We start from the raw sequence: 16,968 nt of genomic DNA, 5'->3' as shown, positions 1-16,968 counted from the left end.
CCCAAAAACTAAAACTAAAACAAAAGAAACTAATATTAGGAACAGAACCCTGAAACAACAGTTGCTGTCAAACTTTAACTGAAAATTGTTTTTCTAATTTAAGAAATGTGCTTTTAATTTAACTTATTTACTGTTTTTCTTTATACAGAATTCCAATTAACCGAAATATTCAGATAGATGGGAGTCATTTAAAGTGTAAACAACACAGGTTTCTATTTTTTTCTAGGTTGGACACATTGCAGTCATACAACTGGTGCACCATTCAAGTACCGTGACATGGCACTTACTCATTCTTCCACTTCCACACTTCCTGGATGAACTTCTCACGGCCAAGGTCGTGCCGGGTCTTTCCCTGCTCCCGCCACAGCTTCTTCTCTACAACTACCTGTGTGGCGATGCCCGCGTGGTCACAGCCTGGGTTCCACAAAGTTGTCTCTCCACGCATCCTGTGCCTGTGAAATGGTCCCAAAGATATAAAGTAGTAAAGACCCAGGGCTAGAAAAGCGATGAAAGCGGCAAAGCTGAGCATCTGAAATTACAAACTTTAAATAAACAATGTTCTTTCTTTCATCAAACGCATGCTTTTTTATATGAAACATTATATAAAACATAAGAAGAGATCATGTGGAAAGATGAAGTCCCTTTTAGAATCTCTTTTTTTGTCAAAATCTCACTTATAAAATAACTTAATCATAATTTAAAAACAATGCATTATCCAGATCATGACGGTGAAGGTTAGTTTTTGTGACAGCCATCATCCTCCAGGCAAAAAAAAAACTGCCACCAAATGTGTTTACTTGGAGAACTGCAGATTGTACAGGATTAGAAATTCAAGGATACCAGGGAAATAAAGTTAGCAGAGGCTGCTACTTAGTTATCTTCCAGAGAGATGCAAAAATTATTTTATCCTGAGCTCCATTGTTACAAACATGCAGCTGTTAATATAGAGGTCAATCTACGCAACGATATATGTATATTTAAAAACAAGATCAGGTCGCTGTTGTCGAAATCTCCCAAGATGACCTCTCCATCAACCCCCAGTAAGAAATACGTGGTCAGGCAGGCCCTGCAAACTAGGTCTGAGGCTACTGATTGACAGATAACAGGTGGGGTGGCAAGTAACCAGCCAGACAAACATGTAAACAGGAAAAGCCCACATTAGTCCCACAGATAGGCAGCAAACACCACAATATTCCAAGGAGATTGGCCCCAATACAGCATATATGGCCAGAAGGAGGTGTGCATTCCCCAAACACCATAAAGTTAGATATCACATGAAGTTAGGAACACTCTGCCAATCAGAGCACTACACACAAAGTAAACGCAGCGATCACACGCTCCCCATACCGGGCTTATGGAAACTTCACCCACTGGTCCTCATTGAGACCCGGCTGCATTCAATATCAGGTGGCATGATTTACACCTCATGATGAGGCCCACCTTCCTTTCTTTTAAATAAGATCTAAAGTGCTTAAGATGCTCCAGAGACTGCATATAATGCCACTCAGAACAAATGCATGTTGAGTGAGTCCTCAGACCCGTTTCTGTGGATGTTTCCCGGGAGAAGTGTTTAATTAAGGCAACTGTTCCTGTTTTGCCAAGCACCTCATCTTTTGTTTTTTCAAGGTAAATTCATATTCCAGCAACACAGCCATCTCTACGGAGATAGCAGCATTACACTACAGGAGATAATGACAACAATGGCTGGACAATGCACACTTTTTGAAACCCACTGCATGCACCTTTGGAGATGCTTTGATTAGCTGACATTGCTCTACTGCAGTCATCATGCAAAAGGAGCGGAAACAAAGATGAAGACTTCACATAACTGGTGGACAATCCCAGAGTACAAAAAAATGTTTCGCACTCCATGGAATCTTAAAAACAGTAACAGGATTTCAAATGACAAATGTCCTGCCTCTCTAAATTGCACACCACAATCAGACAGGTTGTAGTTCACACTGTGGAGACACACTATCGAGGACAGTCCACAAAATAATAATAAGCTATGACTGCAGCTGTGTGAACTATAGATGAAAATCTCTAATAGCCAGATTGGCCAGTTGGTCTTGAGGTTAAGGCATGCCTTTAGACACGAGATGCAGTATCCTCACTTGAAAGCGTAAAAGTTGGGTTGGGCAAAACAATTCGATGAAAAGTGAATCAGGTGAAATGTGCCTCTATTTTTAATTCACCTGTAGAGCGAAATTCGGGCTTAAATCTTCTCCACATGCAAACTGGATAAACAGACAAGTTTTTGACTTCAAACTGAAGGAACTACAAAAACTACCGCCCCTTGTAAATTTGCGGCAGTTAAGAAGACAGCTGTAAAATTACCACCTGAAAATGGGCTATTTGTGCACCATGGACATTTCTTTCCCTGCCCCACGTATGAGGATCTGGTAGAAGACCTATTTGCTCCTCTTAGAATGTCCATACACTGTGCTGGCAAATCGAAGTGCCATACTGCAGGTGCTTCAGAGGAAGACCACCAAGTTTAGGGACTGAGACTACAGTGAACAATCTTACTTTGGGCCATGGAGAGGAGATCCAACCCACACACCACTTCCTGTGTGGTTCTTAAAAAAACAGCACTAAAGACTGGTGAACAGCACTAAAACATTCTGATGCGGCTTCCAACTAACTTAACAAAAGGCAAAAAATATATGTTAAAAAAGCAAAGCATAAATTCTGAAGCAATTAGGATCATATCAGTTGTTTTATTCTTATCTTTGATAGAAGTGAAGTAGTCAGAAAAGAACAGACAAATAAGCTTGATCAATTTAATTATAAGAAAATGTTATCCTTAAATCTGTTGTTTTGGTATCTGCATGCAAAGTCTTAGTATTTTGTGTTTTCTGTGTGTGGGGGGGGGGGGGAGTCTACCTGAGCTATTTCTCATGGATGTAACATCTTGTCAAGGATTTAGTAATTGATGCCTCACTAGCATCTCGCTGTACAATGTCGACGTCTTGCAGTTAGACTGTTGTTATGAAGAGAACAGTCTCATTCTCTTTGATGAGTATCCAGGACCAAAACCCCTCTATGCCTGTTCATATTACATCATCATGGAATATTCCTTCTAAATGAACACAGTCTTGGGTGTAACGGAAGGAAGGAACTTTTAGTGCTAGGTAGAATGCTCCTAGATCTGGAATATTTATGGAGTTATTTATGGACTCCTTTGTGGATCATGATCCTTGTATGTGATTGGGAACCATATGTGCTCCACAACCAGCAGGGGAATCGTCTGTTACTATGGGCCGATGAGGGAAGCATTGTTAGAAAGGCTCTCCCTTTCCCATGTTCGTGTTGTGAAACCACCATGAAAAGGATTTAGGAGAAGTCATAATAATATATTGACGTAAAGTCCCTAAGGTCTGACTCCATTCCGAGTAGGCTCCCAATTCCATCTCGGACAACATTTCTCCCATTTTCTGCCCACTCACTCATGTCTGGTATAAACACTAATAACACTAATGTCATCCGACCTTATCATTCTCATCATTCCTAGAGCTGAGAGAGAGTCAAGTCATTCGGATAACAACCTAGATAGAACATGCAACACCCAGTTTGGGACAAGTGTTCACTTATCAATGTCAAGGCCATCAAAAGAACATCCATAATAAATCTTCAAACAGGTGTAGTCCAAATTGACGTACAGTCAACTCCTATTTTCTTAAACATGTGCCTAAAACACTTCTTCTAGTGCCTGCAGTCTGTATTCCACATTCCTTGAAACTATGTCAGAGGTTTTTATCCAATAATATTTTAGTATTTAAGGGCCACCACTCGTCCTCTTAAGTGGAGATAAACTTCACTGAGGTCACAGATGCAGACCACATATCCAGATGAGCACAGCACCAGATTCCATCTCAACAGAAGAAGCCTCCAGCAAGACTCCCCGAGCCTCTGTGAAGCATTTCATTCTGCCTGCATGACTTTGTGCCAAGATTGTGTTCTCGCACAAACACCATCTCCTAGCTCTTGGCCTTGTGCTCGAAATAGCTAATAAGCCACTCCAAACAGACAACAAACTCTGTTGTCTAGGTATGAGCACCACCTCCGAAACTCAGGCTCATTATTTAGTCATCTGCGGGATAGCACAGTGAGGGTGTAGGGGCTATAAATTGTGATGTTCTCTTTTTCACTGTTATTGAACAGCTTAGCTGTTTTTTTTATTATCTTCTGTAATGTTACCAAAATTATGTGCACTAAACCTCAGCATTTTAAAATAACTATGTTTTTAAATGACTATGTTGAAAAATATATTTAGTTTGTAGTGATCTTGAGTGTGTAAATCATGAATGAACAATTATTTTGATTTCCACTACCCCCTGTTGGTAAAGTAAAAGCATTTACATCACCTCTTGTATGTATTACGTAGGGTTCCGTGGGGCAACGGTAACCGGTTTTTATCACATTTGGAGGTGGAACACTGGATTACGTCACCCGTGGGTGTGAAAGCCAACCTTGTAGAGCCGAGACAAGCAAAAGACTGAGGTTACGCAACATTATAGTATTCCCCAGTGCCTCGATCATTGGAACTTCCAGAGTTTCCACCATGAATGAGGCAGAATGATAAAAAAGCTATTGTGCCCAAGAGGGATTATATCTGATATGCTATTAGTAAAAAGACATTTCTTTTAGGTTGAAAGCGGTCTCTTTTCCAAAGGATCCAATTCTTCCTATGCGTCTATCACCTCTCACAATTACCGGAACTTCGGTCACAGGACTAGAGAACGTAAACAATGAACCAGAATCCCAGATTCTGAACAATGGACATTACTTTTCATGGGCTGCTAGCCGCCTGCAGCCAATCATCCGAATCTGTATAGATAAAAGTATTCTTCCATCCTAGGTGTGTGTGTCACTGGCAAAACTCGCCTGTAGAATGTTCTTCCTGCTGAGTTCAGTATGATGGGAAGGTGTAGCAGTAAAAGTGGTTGTTGGTTACTGGAAATCTCAAAAGTCTGTTTCTTTGCAAATGAAATGCGGAAAGGCTTATGTTGAAGCTATATTACAGACAACCTGGCTCCTTGACAAAGTTGTGTTCATGTCTTTTGCCCCAATTTAAGATACAGTCTAGGACTTTACAAAAGTATCTTGGCCCAGGCCTCTCAGATGTCACTTAATAGGAGGATCACTTTCTGCATAGCCGGTGTCCACAAAAAATATGTCAAAGTGGGCAGTTCTGAACATTAGAAAAAGCTAGTCTGAAGTTGCAGGGAGCAGAGATCAAATTTCCTAGTTGCAAAGTAAAAGCATGCAAACAAAACAAAAAAATACTGAATTGACAATACACAGGATGTTAACAGAAAGAAACAGTGTACAGATAGGCCCATTGCGTGGTTAGGTTTTATAAAAAGAACACAGTCGTCCTCTTTAAACAGTCAATCCTAACACAAAGTGGAAAACATTTTAGCACACGCAGAGTCAGTAAAATAACAAAACAAGACCCCTTCCACCTTGTGCAAACTCACCAACGGGTTAGAGAGTCCTGGATGGCATTTGTGAGGGCATGGCCGAGGTGAAGCGAGCCTGTGACATTTGGAGGTGGGATACACATCATGAAAAGCCCCCGGGGGTTTGCTGTAGAGATGCTATCACGCTGCAGAGAACACAATGAAAAGAAATATAAAAAACAAAACAGAGAAACGGTTTATCTGAAATTCTTCTGGCCAGTGCCAATTCATTCTTGAATTGTAACAATATTTGCACCCTGGGCCACTGAGGTGGATGGTACGGCGACCGGCGGCAAAATATACAAATGCAGGTCTTGTCCACAATAACTACTGACGTACAGAATGAACGAGAGTGACTGCAGGCCTTCAGTGTGACCAGCAAATACCACACTGGTGTCACTGCTACAATGCAACCCCAAGCCAAAAGACATAATTTGCCAGCTTCCTGCCATAGCAACAACAGTTTCATAAGCAATGAGATGCCTATAGGAGGAATGTCTAGGTAGCCAAAATAGACTGAGTTCTATACCAGGGCTTCCATAACTGATTGCTCACATCATTGCTCCTTGTGGCCAATACAAAGACATATCTGGTGTTCCATTTTATTTTGTAGACCTCTTGTTATGTTACATGATCTTGGTATAGCCCACGACACACTCCTGGAGGAGTATTTTAGCTCTTTGCTATTTAGGACAAGAGTGCACTTTTTAGAATATCCACTTCTTTAACAAGTTCTTGAACATCGTGAATTCGGAAAAGGTATAAATGTAGAGAGGCAATTTGTTCCAGTGGAATGGGGCCAAAAAGGATCTGCCACCATATCTGGAGATACGAATATGTGGAATCTTAAGGAGGGCTCGATTTGTGGTCCTAAGCAGTCTGGTAGCGTTGCAGTCTGGAGTGCAGATAGGCAGGAAAGGCCTTATTTGGTGCCTTATGGGTCAGGCAGCATAGCTTAAAGATTGCCTGTTTTCTAATGGGAAGCCAATACTAATTATTTAAAATAGGGGGAGCAGAAGAGCGAGGGGGCAGGTTACAAATTAGCCAAGCAGTTGTATTCTGCACAACTTGCAGTTTGGACCGCGTGGTGTCATTTTCTGCCACTAAGTGCATTCCTGTATTATATGGCGACTGGTGATTAGAGCCTGGACTAAAGTCTTTCTAGAGTTGGGTGTGAGCCACGTTAAAAAATCCTTAAAAGTTGCATTGTGGTAAAACAGGTGCCACAGGTATATTAGACTTAGTCTTTCATGATTAGTGTTTGATCGATCTTTATACCAAGATTTTTACTCCTTGTTTAGGGGAGGGGGATGGGCCAAATTCTGTTGGCCATCAGTTGGCCAACCAAAGGTTCAAGGCTTTTTCAAATAGCACAGCTCAGTTTTCTCGCCATTCAGTTGGAGACAGTTGTTGGTCATCAAATCAGCGATTTCCCTCATGCAGCTTGAAAACTGAGATTTCCCTTTTACTGGATCAGACTATAAGGAGATGAGGAGTTGGGTATCGTCAGCATAGGACACAACCTCAAATCCATGTGATTACTCGATTTGTGCTAGACGCAATAATGTCGGGCCCAGGCAGGAACCCAGTGGGACTACTTTATTGATTGACAATGTTCTTGATATGAAGGAGTCGAAACAGATGGTTTGGGTTCGACAGTCCAGGAAATCCATGAGCCAATGTAACGCACTACTGTATACTCCTGCCTCATATAGTCTGTGATATCGAATAGAGTGCAAGACCGTATCAAAGGCCTCAAATAGATCTTAACTTCTTCAGAGCATGGACAACCTTTGTGTTTCTATAGTACTTTATACACTGTAATGGCTTTGAATTGTAAAACCATCCTGCTATAAAATGTCTCCAGTAATATTCTCAAAACCTGTGTGCACTTGATCATATAATAAAATATTAATTTTCAATATCATTGAACTTGTGTTTTAGATGCAATATATAATAACCCAAAAAATTGTATTTTGAAGAAAAAACATTTCCTGGAATAGACCTCAAAATCAAGATCTGAATGTGAGGCTGTGCACCTCCAGTTTAAATAATAAATAAAAACTTCAATCCCCGTTCTTAGACCTTCTTTAGAACCAAACCATCTTCCTTGTTAAATGGAACGGGGAGCCCACATGCCCATCTCTGTACTGACTCGTCCAAATAAATTACTCCAGCTCATGACTCATTTAATGGCGGCAGCTCCTAGCTTATGAAAAACATTTCTGGAACATCTCACCAAGACCAAATCTGTCCGAAACTGTCACAGGGGAACAGAGTGGACCTGGCCTGACCGGATAAGATGGCAGACGCACTATAGAAATGCTGCCGGACCTCCTCTGCCATCTGTCATCATCTGCCCTGCCCATCACCCTAATCACCCCTGGAGTGGTGCGCTTTACCCCCTGGGGTTCGAAACTGCGATCCCTGGCACCTCTGGCAATTGGCCAGGCAGGAGAGGCTGGCGGCCATTGTCTAGCCTGGATGGCTTGCCCCGACCAGCTTGCAGCTTCAAGACCCAGGGAGGACCGGGCGAGATTCCGAGAATGTTGGACCTTCTTCCCTACTGCTTGAAGTGCAGTGGTGAGGGTGCCTGTCTGACCTTTGGTTTTGGGCGGAGGGGGAAAGCACCCTTAAGTCTTCAGCCATACCCGGCTAGGCAGTGAACAAGGCTCTGCTGGCTGGACGTCCTGACGGACCAGCAGCCCATGGTGAGGTTTGTTAAGGCCGGCTCATGCACCGTTCACTTGTCTTGATCGCGTCCGGCCCTGCTCATGCGGCGGTTGGCCAGTCTCTCCTGCCGATCTGCTCTCTCCACCTACCCGCCGGTAGCAGCTTGTGCTTGCCCCACCACACCCCACCCCACCTGGGGGCAAGCGGGCCAGACAGCGGCGTGCCTTAGAAGACGGCATGGAAGAGGAGTAGCCAAGGACTCCCCGTCGCCTCGTTCATGCAACCCTACTGGCCTCCTGTTGCTCGTGCTGCCCTCCCTTGTGGGAAGGCAAGCGTGCCAGGTGAGAACAAGATTGGGCTGAGGGAGTCTGCGCTCCTCACTGGAAAAGCCACCGGCATTTCAACTGGATACACCCTACAGCTGCTCCATGCACCACAAGTCTCTTCTTCCCTCCTCTACCTTCAACAGTCTCCACCAAGGCTGCATGAACTACGTGGGGAACCATGGGGAAAGATCTGGCCCCACATATCCCACCCAAACCAAGACTGGTAGATGCACTTTGGGGCACACCAGTGGATGTGGCCAACAGAGTGAAGTCCTGCATGTTACAGAGGCCCCCAATTCCTCTGAAGTATCCACCATCCTCCAGAGACACACTGGAGTCGAGAATTTGGGAGATGAAGGTAGATGTCTCCCTCCTGCACAAAGAGCTCTGTAAAATTGTGGGCAGGGTCACAGATGCAAAGGGCAGAATCTTGACACTGGAAGATGAAGTTGTGGAACTCCGGCGATCGAGGACACAGCCTTTGTCCATGACATCTACGCTAGAGCAAAGGGCTGGAGATGCCGAAAACAGGTCAAAGCGCAATCATTTTTGCTTCATCGGGTACTCAGAGGAAGCTGAATCCACAGACCCTGCTAACTTCCTGGAAAACTGGGAGATATCTTGGATGCCAAAGGACATGCTGTTGCAACAATTTGTAATGGAGAGAGCACATAGATCCCTGGCCAAAATGCCCCACCTGGGGCACTAGCAGGCCCACTGATTGTCCGTATACTCAATCACCAGAGGACGCTATCCTACAGGAGGACGAGAGGAAGGGAAACCTGTTCTATCAGGCCGACCACATTATGATCTTCCCCGACTACACTTGAGCAACCCAGAAAAGACGTAAATCCTTTGAGGAAGCCAAGCAAAAACTCGAGGCCATGAACCTCAAATATATGCTGCTGTTCCTGGTGTAGCTCAAAGTGATTTGGCGGCCGCACCCATTTTTTCGAGACCCGGAAGCAGCCTGGGGGTGGGTAAAGGAAAAGCCCCCCTCACAATGGCTCGAAAAATCAGGACGCGGTCTCCACATCTCGGCTCAACTGTTCTGAAGCATGGAGTGAATAGGAAATCACACTTGCGGAGGAATCGGGGAGGCCACGCCAGTGGCGGACTCAAAGGCCGAAGACAAAGCCTATTAGGGACGCTGGAGTTGGACGCACGAGAACTGGACATGGTCTAAACTATTCAACAACGGGAGGTCAAGGTGACTGGCAGGGGTCCCAAATAGACTGCTGATAATAGTGGCCCACTTGGAGGAGAGAATGTGGAGTTTGGGGGCCTCTGTGGCCTACCATATGTGTGGACGCTGGTGTTCTTTACCACCCCCAACCACAATAAACCTTATCTGACAACTGCATGACAGCATCTATTATCCTTGTTCAGGAGGAGGTCCACCTCAACACACTGACATCTGTCAGTATGAGGGGGAAATGGGAGGGCATGTGGTTATATGTTGCGGCTGTTACGCTGGGGTGGTGGGGGTACCTTAGAGGGGCAACAATACAACCCTCTCAATGTGTACAAACAACCCAAATCGCCCCATTCAGACATTACAGGCCTTCTCTGAGGTTTTATCTAATTATCCATGGGCATGACAATCATAGGGAGAGGGTACTTTAATGCTACCCCAATCTAGAATTAGACTATTTAGGGTCTCCCCACGGCTGGTGGCACAACTTGAGCCAGCCATCTGCAAGGGTGATTGACCGCACTTGGCTTTGTGAGGCCTGGCGGGTCTGGCATGCCCAGGATAGGGTGTATACACAAACACACATCGGAAACTCACAAGACACTGTCCTGCACAGACCTCCTGCCGGTAACTGATACTTTACAGGTCACCATGGTGGAAATCCTTCCTAGGACAATATCCAACCACTTACTGTTCAAGATCTGGGGGCCAGATACCTCTCGCCGAACCTGTTAGTGGCTTAATGCATGACACATGACTGACAACGATTTTTTGGAATTCCTTGCCACTGAAGTACAAGCATACTTCGAAATCGAGTCCTCGCCTGGCATGTTATGGCAGACAGCAAGGCCATATTCAAGGTATGGCCAACAGCTTCGCCCGGCGTCGGGAAAAAGCCAAGACGCAAGAAATTAAAACATTCAAATCTCTCCTTCTCTGTCTAGAGCAGCATCAACTTAGGCATAGATCTGAGACTACAAGACATCATCTGCAGTCTGCAAAGACGTTGCTCCGCGAGCTCACTCTGGAGAAGGCCAGACAATGTTGTAGGGCCTCAACACAGCAGGTGTAGGAGTACAGTGATAAATCTGGGAAATTACTGCTTTAGCTGGCCACCACGATCAGCTCCAGTAGATTAATCCCCGAAATCCTAGATCAAGAGGGTTTCCTGAGGAATGAATTGGCAAAGATTGCAGCAGCATTTGCAGCTTATTATCAAGCGCTCTATGCTCATCATCCATGTCCGTACTGCGAACATCAGCACCCCCTCTTTGATGATATCCCGAATCAACCAACCTCCCCTGGTGAGACAGCAGACCTAGGACTGCCAATAACTGCTGAGGAAATTATTGAGGCGATACATGCGCTGAACTTCATTCAGATACTGTGACCGGACTGGTTCCCAGTAGAGCACGATCATACCTTTGAAGATACAAAAAAAGAACAAAAGGTGGCAGTGGTATAATTAAGACAGCCAGCACCTCAGCTATGTTTGCAAGGAAGTCAACTTAATTCTCTTTCTTTATCAGCGTGCTCAATGTCTTTATACTGTGCCACCCACAGTAATCACTTATATATAGCAGGAACCCCCCTATATATTAATCAATTTGAACATATAGACAGAGCACAACAATGGATATTTTAAAGACTGGTTTAGCCCAACCAGTTGAATTATTTAATGCAAAATTCTTCCAGTGAAATCTGTTCAGCCGGCAAAATTCTTGACAGATGTTTCGTGGTTACAACATTGACGCAGCCACAGCCGACACTTGTTTCGTCGTGCTTTGCGACTTTCTCAAGGCTTCTAAAGAAAATTGTCGTTTAATGTCAAGATCACGTGTCTGGAATGGTAAGTCAAACACGATATGGCTGGATACATTAGTCCAGAAAAACCGATCAAATGTTCTCACGTCCGTGAAGAATTACTCTTCAATTTTTTGAAGTTTGAATAGTAGAAGTAGTTACTGGTTCCAGAAGCGAGGAACTCAGAAATTGATAAATAGTCACCGGTCGTACTCCTTAGTAAGTCTAAGGGATCCTAACCAGTATTTCCAGACGTTTTAGCGATGTCAACGACGGGACAAAATGTCAGTGCAAGCCCATGTTTCGAATTCAGTCATAGACTCCAATGTCTGTAGGAAAAGTATTGACAGAGGCACAACTGAAGTATTGAAAGAGGCACGTCTCAGAGTACAGAAGCTTTGACCGCACATACATGCATTTTGTGGGTACAATAAAACACTGACATTCTTTGAAAAGTATCATAGTCATAAATAACAGTAACATCTGATAAGGGGAACACAGATGGCTCTTGACCTCTGGGAGAGCTGGTGTGCGCCAGGTTGGCAATGTCCACAAGTCCGGTGTGGTGAGCCAGTGAGTACCTTGGAGGGCGGACAAGTTGTGTTCCTAACTACATGTGGCATCTAACTTTGTGGTATTTTGGGAATGCACGCCTTTGGCCAAACGTGTTTTATTGGGGTCAATTTCCTCGGTCCTGTTTGTGGTGCGACTACTGATCTGTAGGACTAATTAGGGTTTTCCCTGGGGGCGCGTTTGACTTTGGGCTAAGTGTAACTACACCAGTGACCTGTCAATTGGTATGCTTGGGTCGCAGGGCCTGTCTGACTATGTATCTCTGACTTGGGTTGATGGGGTGGGGGGGAATCATCTCGGATAGCTCCAGCACCAACGATACGAGTTTGAGAGTGTGTGTATGTGTAACATGGCGGTCACTGATATCATTTTGACCAATATTCTCATTATTATACGTACAGTTGTTACATCGCATTCACTGGCCTAGACATCAATAGGCGTCCATAAGTTACTGTGTACATCAACAATGGATTTATTGGTACTGCCACTGCTGTGCGTGCATACATCAGGGAGTACACGGCTATTGTATTTATTGATCTCAACAGGAATGCTACGCCCTCCCTTGATAGCACAAAGAGGTGCAGCTGTGTGTCGTGGGTGTTCATGCTGTATTTAGATATCATAGCACTATTTGTTACACTATCCATCCAAATAGAAATTGCTTCTTAAAACATGGGGCAAAGGATGGGAGTATTACAGGTTGGGGAGAGTATGGACATATAGTTTATCGATCTACTACTTGGGGCCTGGGTCTGGTGTAACATGTTGTATTATGTTTACAAAAGCAAGAGTCACATGCAAGTGATGTGCTAAAAGGCATGGATTATGTTTTGATGGTTCTCGACTATTTTTTAAAGCAGATGAACAGCTATATATTGGTATTCCGTGTTCTAGGCCTCTCAAGGTTGCAGAATAATGACAGAATGGAATTTAACCACCATTCAGAACACAATGTGGTTGCACTTCCTTCATTCCACTTCTACCTCGCAGAGTCCCAAGGAGTATTGCAGACCTGCTCCCACCATTATAATACGAAGGGTCATTTTTGTCTCCAAAAAATATTGCCTTTTCCTAATAGAGAACCTCTTGTCCCCTTTGGCAAGTCCCAATAGAAGAGGGGTTACAGTTCAAGGGGTGGTTGCTAGGATAGGGATGAGTAGACATACTTAGCAGCAGACAAGTTCAATGGGTTAAAGTAAGCACTCATGACCTGCATCTTTTATTTGGATTTCCTCTATATTAATTTATGTGCCCAGCTAACTGTAAACCGCAAACATATGCGCTACATTCCATACAAAGGAAAATACCAGAGAAAAAGCTTCTGCTTTACAACAACAATTTAAAAAATACCCCTCCTACGCTTCAGGGCGGAACTAAAGAACCAGCCTCTTCTAGGGCCACAAGATGGATCCCCTCACACTCTCTCAACACTGGATAATGTCTCAAGAACGATTCCATGAAACAAATCCAGTTCTTGGTTTTTGTACAGCCTCCAGTCATGTACAGTGTCACGTTACTGTGTAGCTGGTTCACGCTTTACATGTACACCACAGACATATATGTAGTTGTTCACCAACACATTCCATCATAATACACTCAAAAGGCGCAACATTGTCAGATGATTATATCATAAATAATTATTTTCTTTTTAATAGTGCCACAAAGTACCAGGGAAGTCTCGGAATACTAATACTGCCTTACAGACAACCTAGGAACCCACATGTTTTTTTTTGTTTTTTTTAAAAATCTTTTTATTGACAACACGGCATGGAGAAATACAAAAGCAAAACATTTACGGAAAGAAGACAAAGAATAGCAACATAGCAGCAGAATGAAATGAAAGAAATAACAATCATCGAGGAACAGGATCAGTAGTACAGAAATAAAACAGTAATACAATCAGATAGTGCGATCTTGAATGCTCTTTAGATAACTTACAATTAAAAAGAAAATTACCCCAGATTTTTTCACATTTTCTAAGAGCCCCTCTTATCTTAGTCAATGCGTACTCCATGGATATATTTCGTTGACCAGTGACCACCACTCCATAATATGAGGAGGTTGCGGGGAAACCCACATGTTCCATGTAACATGCTGTATAAGGGGCAGATAGCAAACTATTCTGCTACAATATAAAACAGTCCTTATATATCAAGATGCATTTATTTGAGGTCTTGGAGTCTGTGGACCCCATACACTTACCCCATACTCCGGCTTGAAGAACCCTTGCTTCTCCCACCACGGGTACCATGCGGCTTCTACATATTGTGGGCTGTAGGAGTCTGGCATGGCACAGGCTACATCTATTACATGGAGAGAAATGGATGGCACATATGAGTCATGAGACGGAATGCCCCAGAACCATCACCACCACCAGACCATCACAAGGCCCTACCAGCCCTATGTTTCAATGCACTTAGTAAATCCACACAAAAAAGGGTAACAACTGAAGTAGTATATTACTGTCCAAATTGTCTCTTTAGGAAGTGCCACCAATAAGCATCTTTTGAGAATATGTGGATCAGCTATAGTAACTAAACAAGAACAGCAATGGCAACCAAATCCTCACAACATGTTTGAAAATGGACCCCTCTCAACATTTCCAACACAATTGGATAGAGGACACGCACTACAAAATACATTTATTTAGTAGAGATCACCTAGTGGTCATGCAGTTTCTGCTTGTAATGGCATGGGTCCCCCTTTTGTTATCAGTGTAATGTTCGGTGCTGTGCAGCTACGTGTTGCGGTTCCGATTTAAGACCAAACCAAGGAGGTTTCTGAAGCACAACAGGAAATGTTAATTCAACACCACACTCTACCAGTTCCCCGTTTCCAGCAGTTGATAAAATGAAAACGGTATTTGTGGAAGGGGGCGGATTCATCTAGTTTAGATAATGCAGTGGAGGCAGACCAGCTCCCTTGCAGAATGTTCACCGACATAATGTTTCACACAAACATCTACAATTAGAAACAGATAGTTTACTCATACCTTTCTTCTCCCCGGCTGGTGTGGGTAGGTCATACGTGATCACTCCCAGGTCCTTCTTCTCTTTCTTCTCCACTTTCGGTTTCTTCGACTTTCCCAGAATCAGGGAGGTATTAAAGGAGGAGAAGAGAAAGAGCATTTGTTTTATGGTGGGTGAATGGTCAATGAAGCCTAACCCTTTGCACTATACCAAGAACTGGACCACCGGCCAAGCTCTCTCCTTGCTGCTGTATCACTCTTGCTCCTGTCTTCTCCTTGCTTTTTACCAGCTTTTTGAGTGCCTTCCCTTTGCTTTTCCTTTGTTTTCACTGCTTTCGCCTTGCTTTATCCCAGGTTCTCTTTTACTGTCTTCTCCTTGCTTTTCCCTTGTTTTCACTGCTTCCTCCTTGCTTTTCCCCCCATTTTTTCGAGTACCTTCTCCTTGCTTTCCCTTGGTTTTCATTGCTTTCTCCTTGTTTTTTCACTCATTGCCACTCCTGCCTGCCGCCTTTTTCCCACCTCTGTCTGGCCCCACCCACTGCCTCCAGCGCCCCACCCTCCTTCCAGGATCTACTTCATGGAGGCCGCAGCGTGACCCCATTCAGAAAGCATCAGGCCTAGATCTCCACATGCTGCTGCATCGTCCTTGCTCCTGTCTCCTTCTTGCTTTTCCCCCTGTCTTTTGAGTGCCTTCTCCTTGCTTTCCCCTAATTTACAAAAAAAAGCAGTAAAGGACTACAGCACCATAAGACCCTCATGGGCGATTTCCCATGCTTTATAAATCCTTGATTGAGAACATTTGGGCCAGATCTCATTCCAAGTATACTAGCTAGTAGTAAACCCTGTACGTACATAATGTCCATGGATTGACCAATACCAAAGCACTACATCTAACGCAGGGCCTTGAGGCCAGATGGCACTGTGATTGAATCCAGAAAAGAACACTCACTTTACGCTATCTAAAGTAACAGGGAAGCTCTGATACAACTTTTTTAGAAAACATTTATGAAAAAGAAAATTAGTGTACATTAAACTAATTGTTACTTTCTAATAAGAATTCAATTAATACTGTGGATTTATTTTCCATGGCTAGTCATCGTTTCTGCCACCCAATGTCAATAAAATTGGGACCTTTCAATGTACTAATAATAAAGGTTACTTTTTACACATCAAAAAACTACGTACTTTGTATGAGGTGTAGAGAATTTTGAGTGAAGGTCAACTTGCTGAACCTCAAAAGTAGAAAGATCAAGGATGCCCCTGGGCCAATGGATACAGCTTTTATCGAACTAGACAGAAGAGGACAACTCCTAGACCAGAGCAGCAGGCATAAAAAGAGGGAGCAATATTTAGCAGTGACCTGACCTTCACACAAGTCAAAGCAGTCAACCATAAATGCCCCATACCCTAGGCTTTGGAAACCATGCTGCACGACTCAACTTGAGCCACTCCGACCACATCACATGTGCACTAAAGAAACTAACCTGTCTTTCAATTAAAAGGTCACTAATAAAAAAGACTATGCCTGGTCCACAAAGTGTGACACAGTCAAATCCCAAAATATGTAATCTTCCAGCAAATCCAACTCTTCCAAATCTGGGGGCCCGAATCCTTGAACTTGTTTCCCATTCCACCAGTCAGTACCAAAGATTCTGATGGATACTTCCAACTGCAGATCCAACACCTTAGAATTATACCCAGGTGCCAACTGGATGAAGTGCGCTGCACATGTCTAGGTGGAATTGTGTGGTTCCGCATACCGCCCCAGGAGTGACAGAGTGGAGCCACATATAAACGCCACCCATTCGCACTGACCGCAGTTCATTTCTTTCTGCGCCTTCTGAAGCGGATCTGCGGCAGCGCTCCCAACTGTGTTGGTTTCTTGATGCCTCTTCATAATATTTCAAACCCGTGAGCAAAGGAACAAGGTCCCTACCCAAAAGGACAGCTTTCAAGCGATGTCGC

General features: G+C 43.8%; 1 protein-coding gene across 6 annotated transcripts in view; it reads right to left on the bottom strand.

The window, feature by feature from the left end:
* VARS1 (valyl-tRNA synthetase 1) overlaps window positions 1–16,968 on the bottom strand; it is a 205,901-nt gene that overhangs the window by 134,214 nt on the left and 54,719 nt on the right. For all 6 annotated transcript variants that reach the window (XM_078646021.1, XM_078646024.1, XM_078646022.1 and 3 more), the window contains exons 6-9: window positions 15,028–15,115; window positions 14,238–14,338; window positions 5,484–5,611; window positions 288–452 (exon numbers count right to left, since the gene is read on the bottom strand). In XM_078646021.1, coding sequence (XP_078502147.1) covers window positions 288–452; window positions 5,484–5,611; window positions 14,238–14,338; window positions 15,028–15,115 — 482 coding nt within the window. The remainder of the gene's footprint in view (window positions 1–287; window positions 453–5,483; window positions 5,612–14,237; window positions 14,339–15,027; window positions 15,116–16,968) is intronic.

This window comes from Lissotriton helveticus, chromosome 5_1 (assembly GCF_964261635.1).
Source record: "Lissotriton helveticus chromosome 5_1, aLisHel1.1, whole genome shotgun sequence".
Lineage (NCBI taxonomy): Eukaryota > Metazoa > Chordata > Amphibia > Caudata > Salamandridae > Lissotriton > Lissotriton helveticus.
The sequence above is the reverse complement of the archived record's forward strand: the minus strand, read 5'-3'. Positions and strand labels throughout refer to the sequence as shown.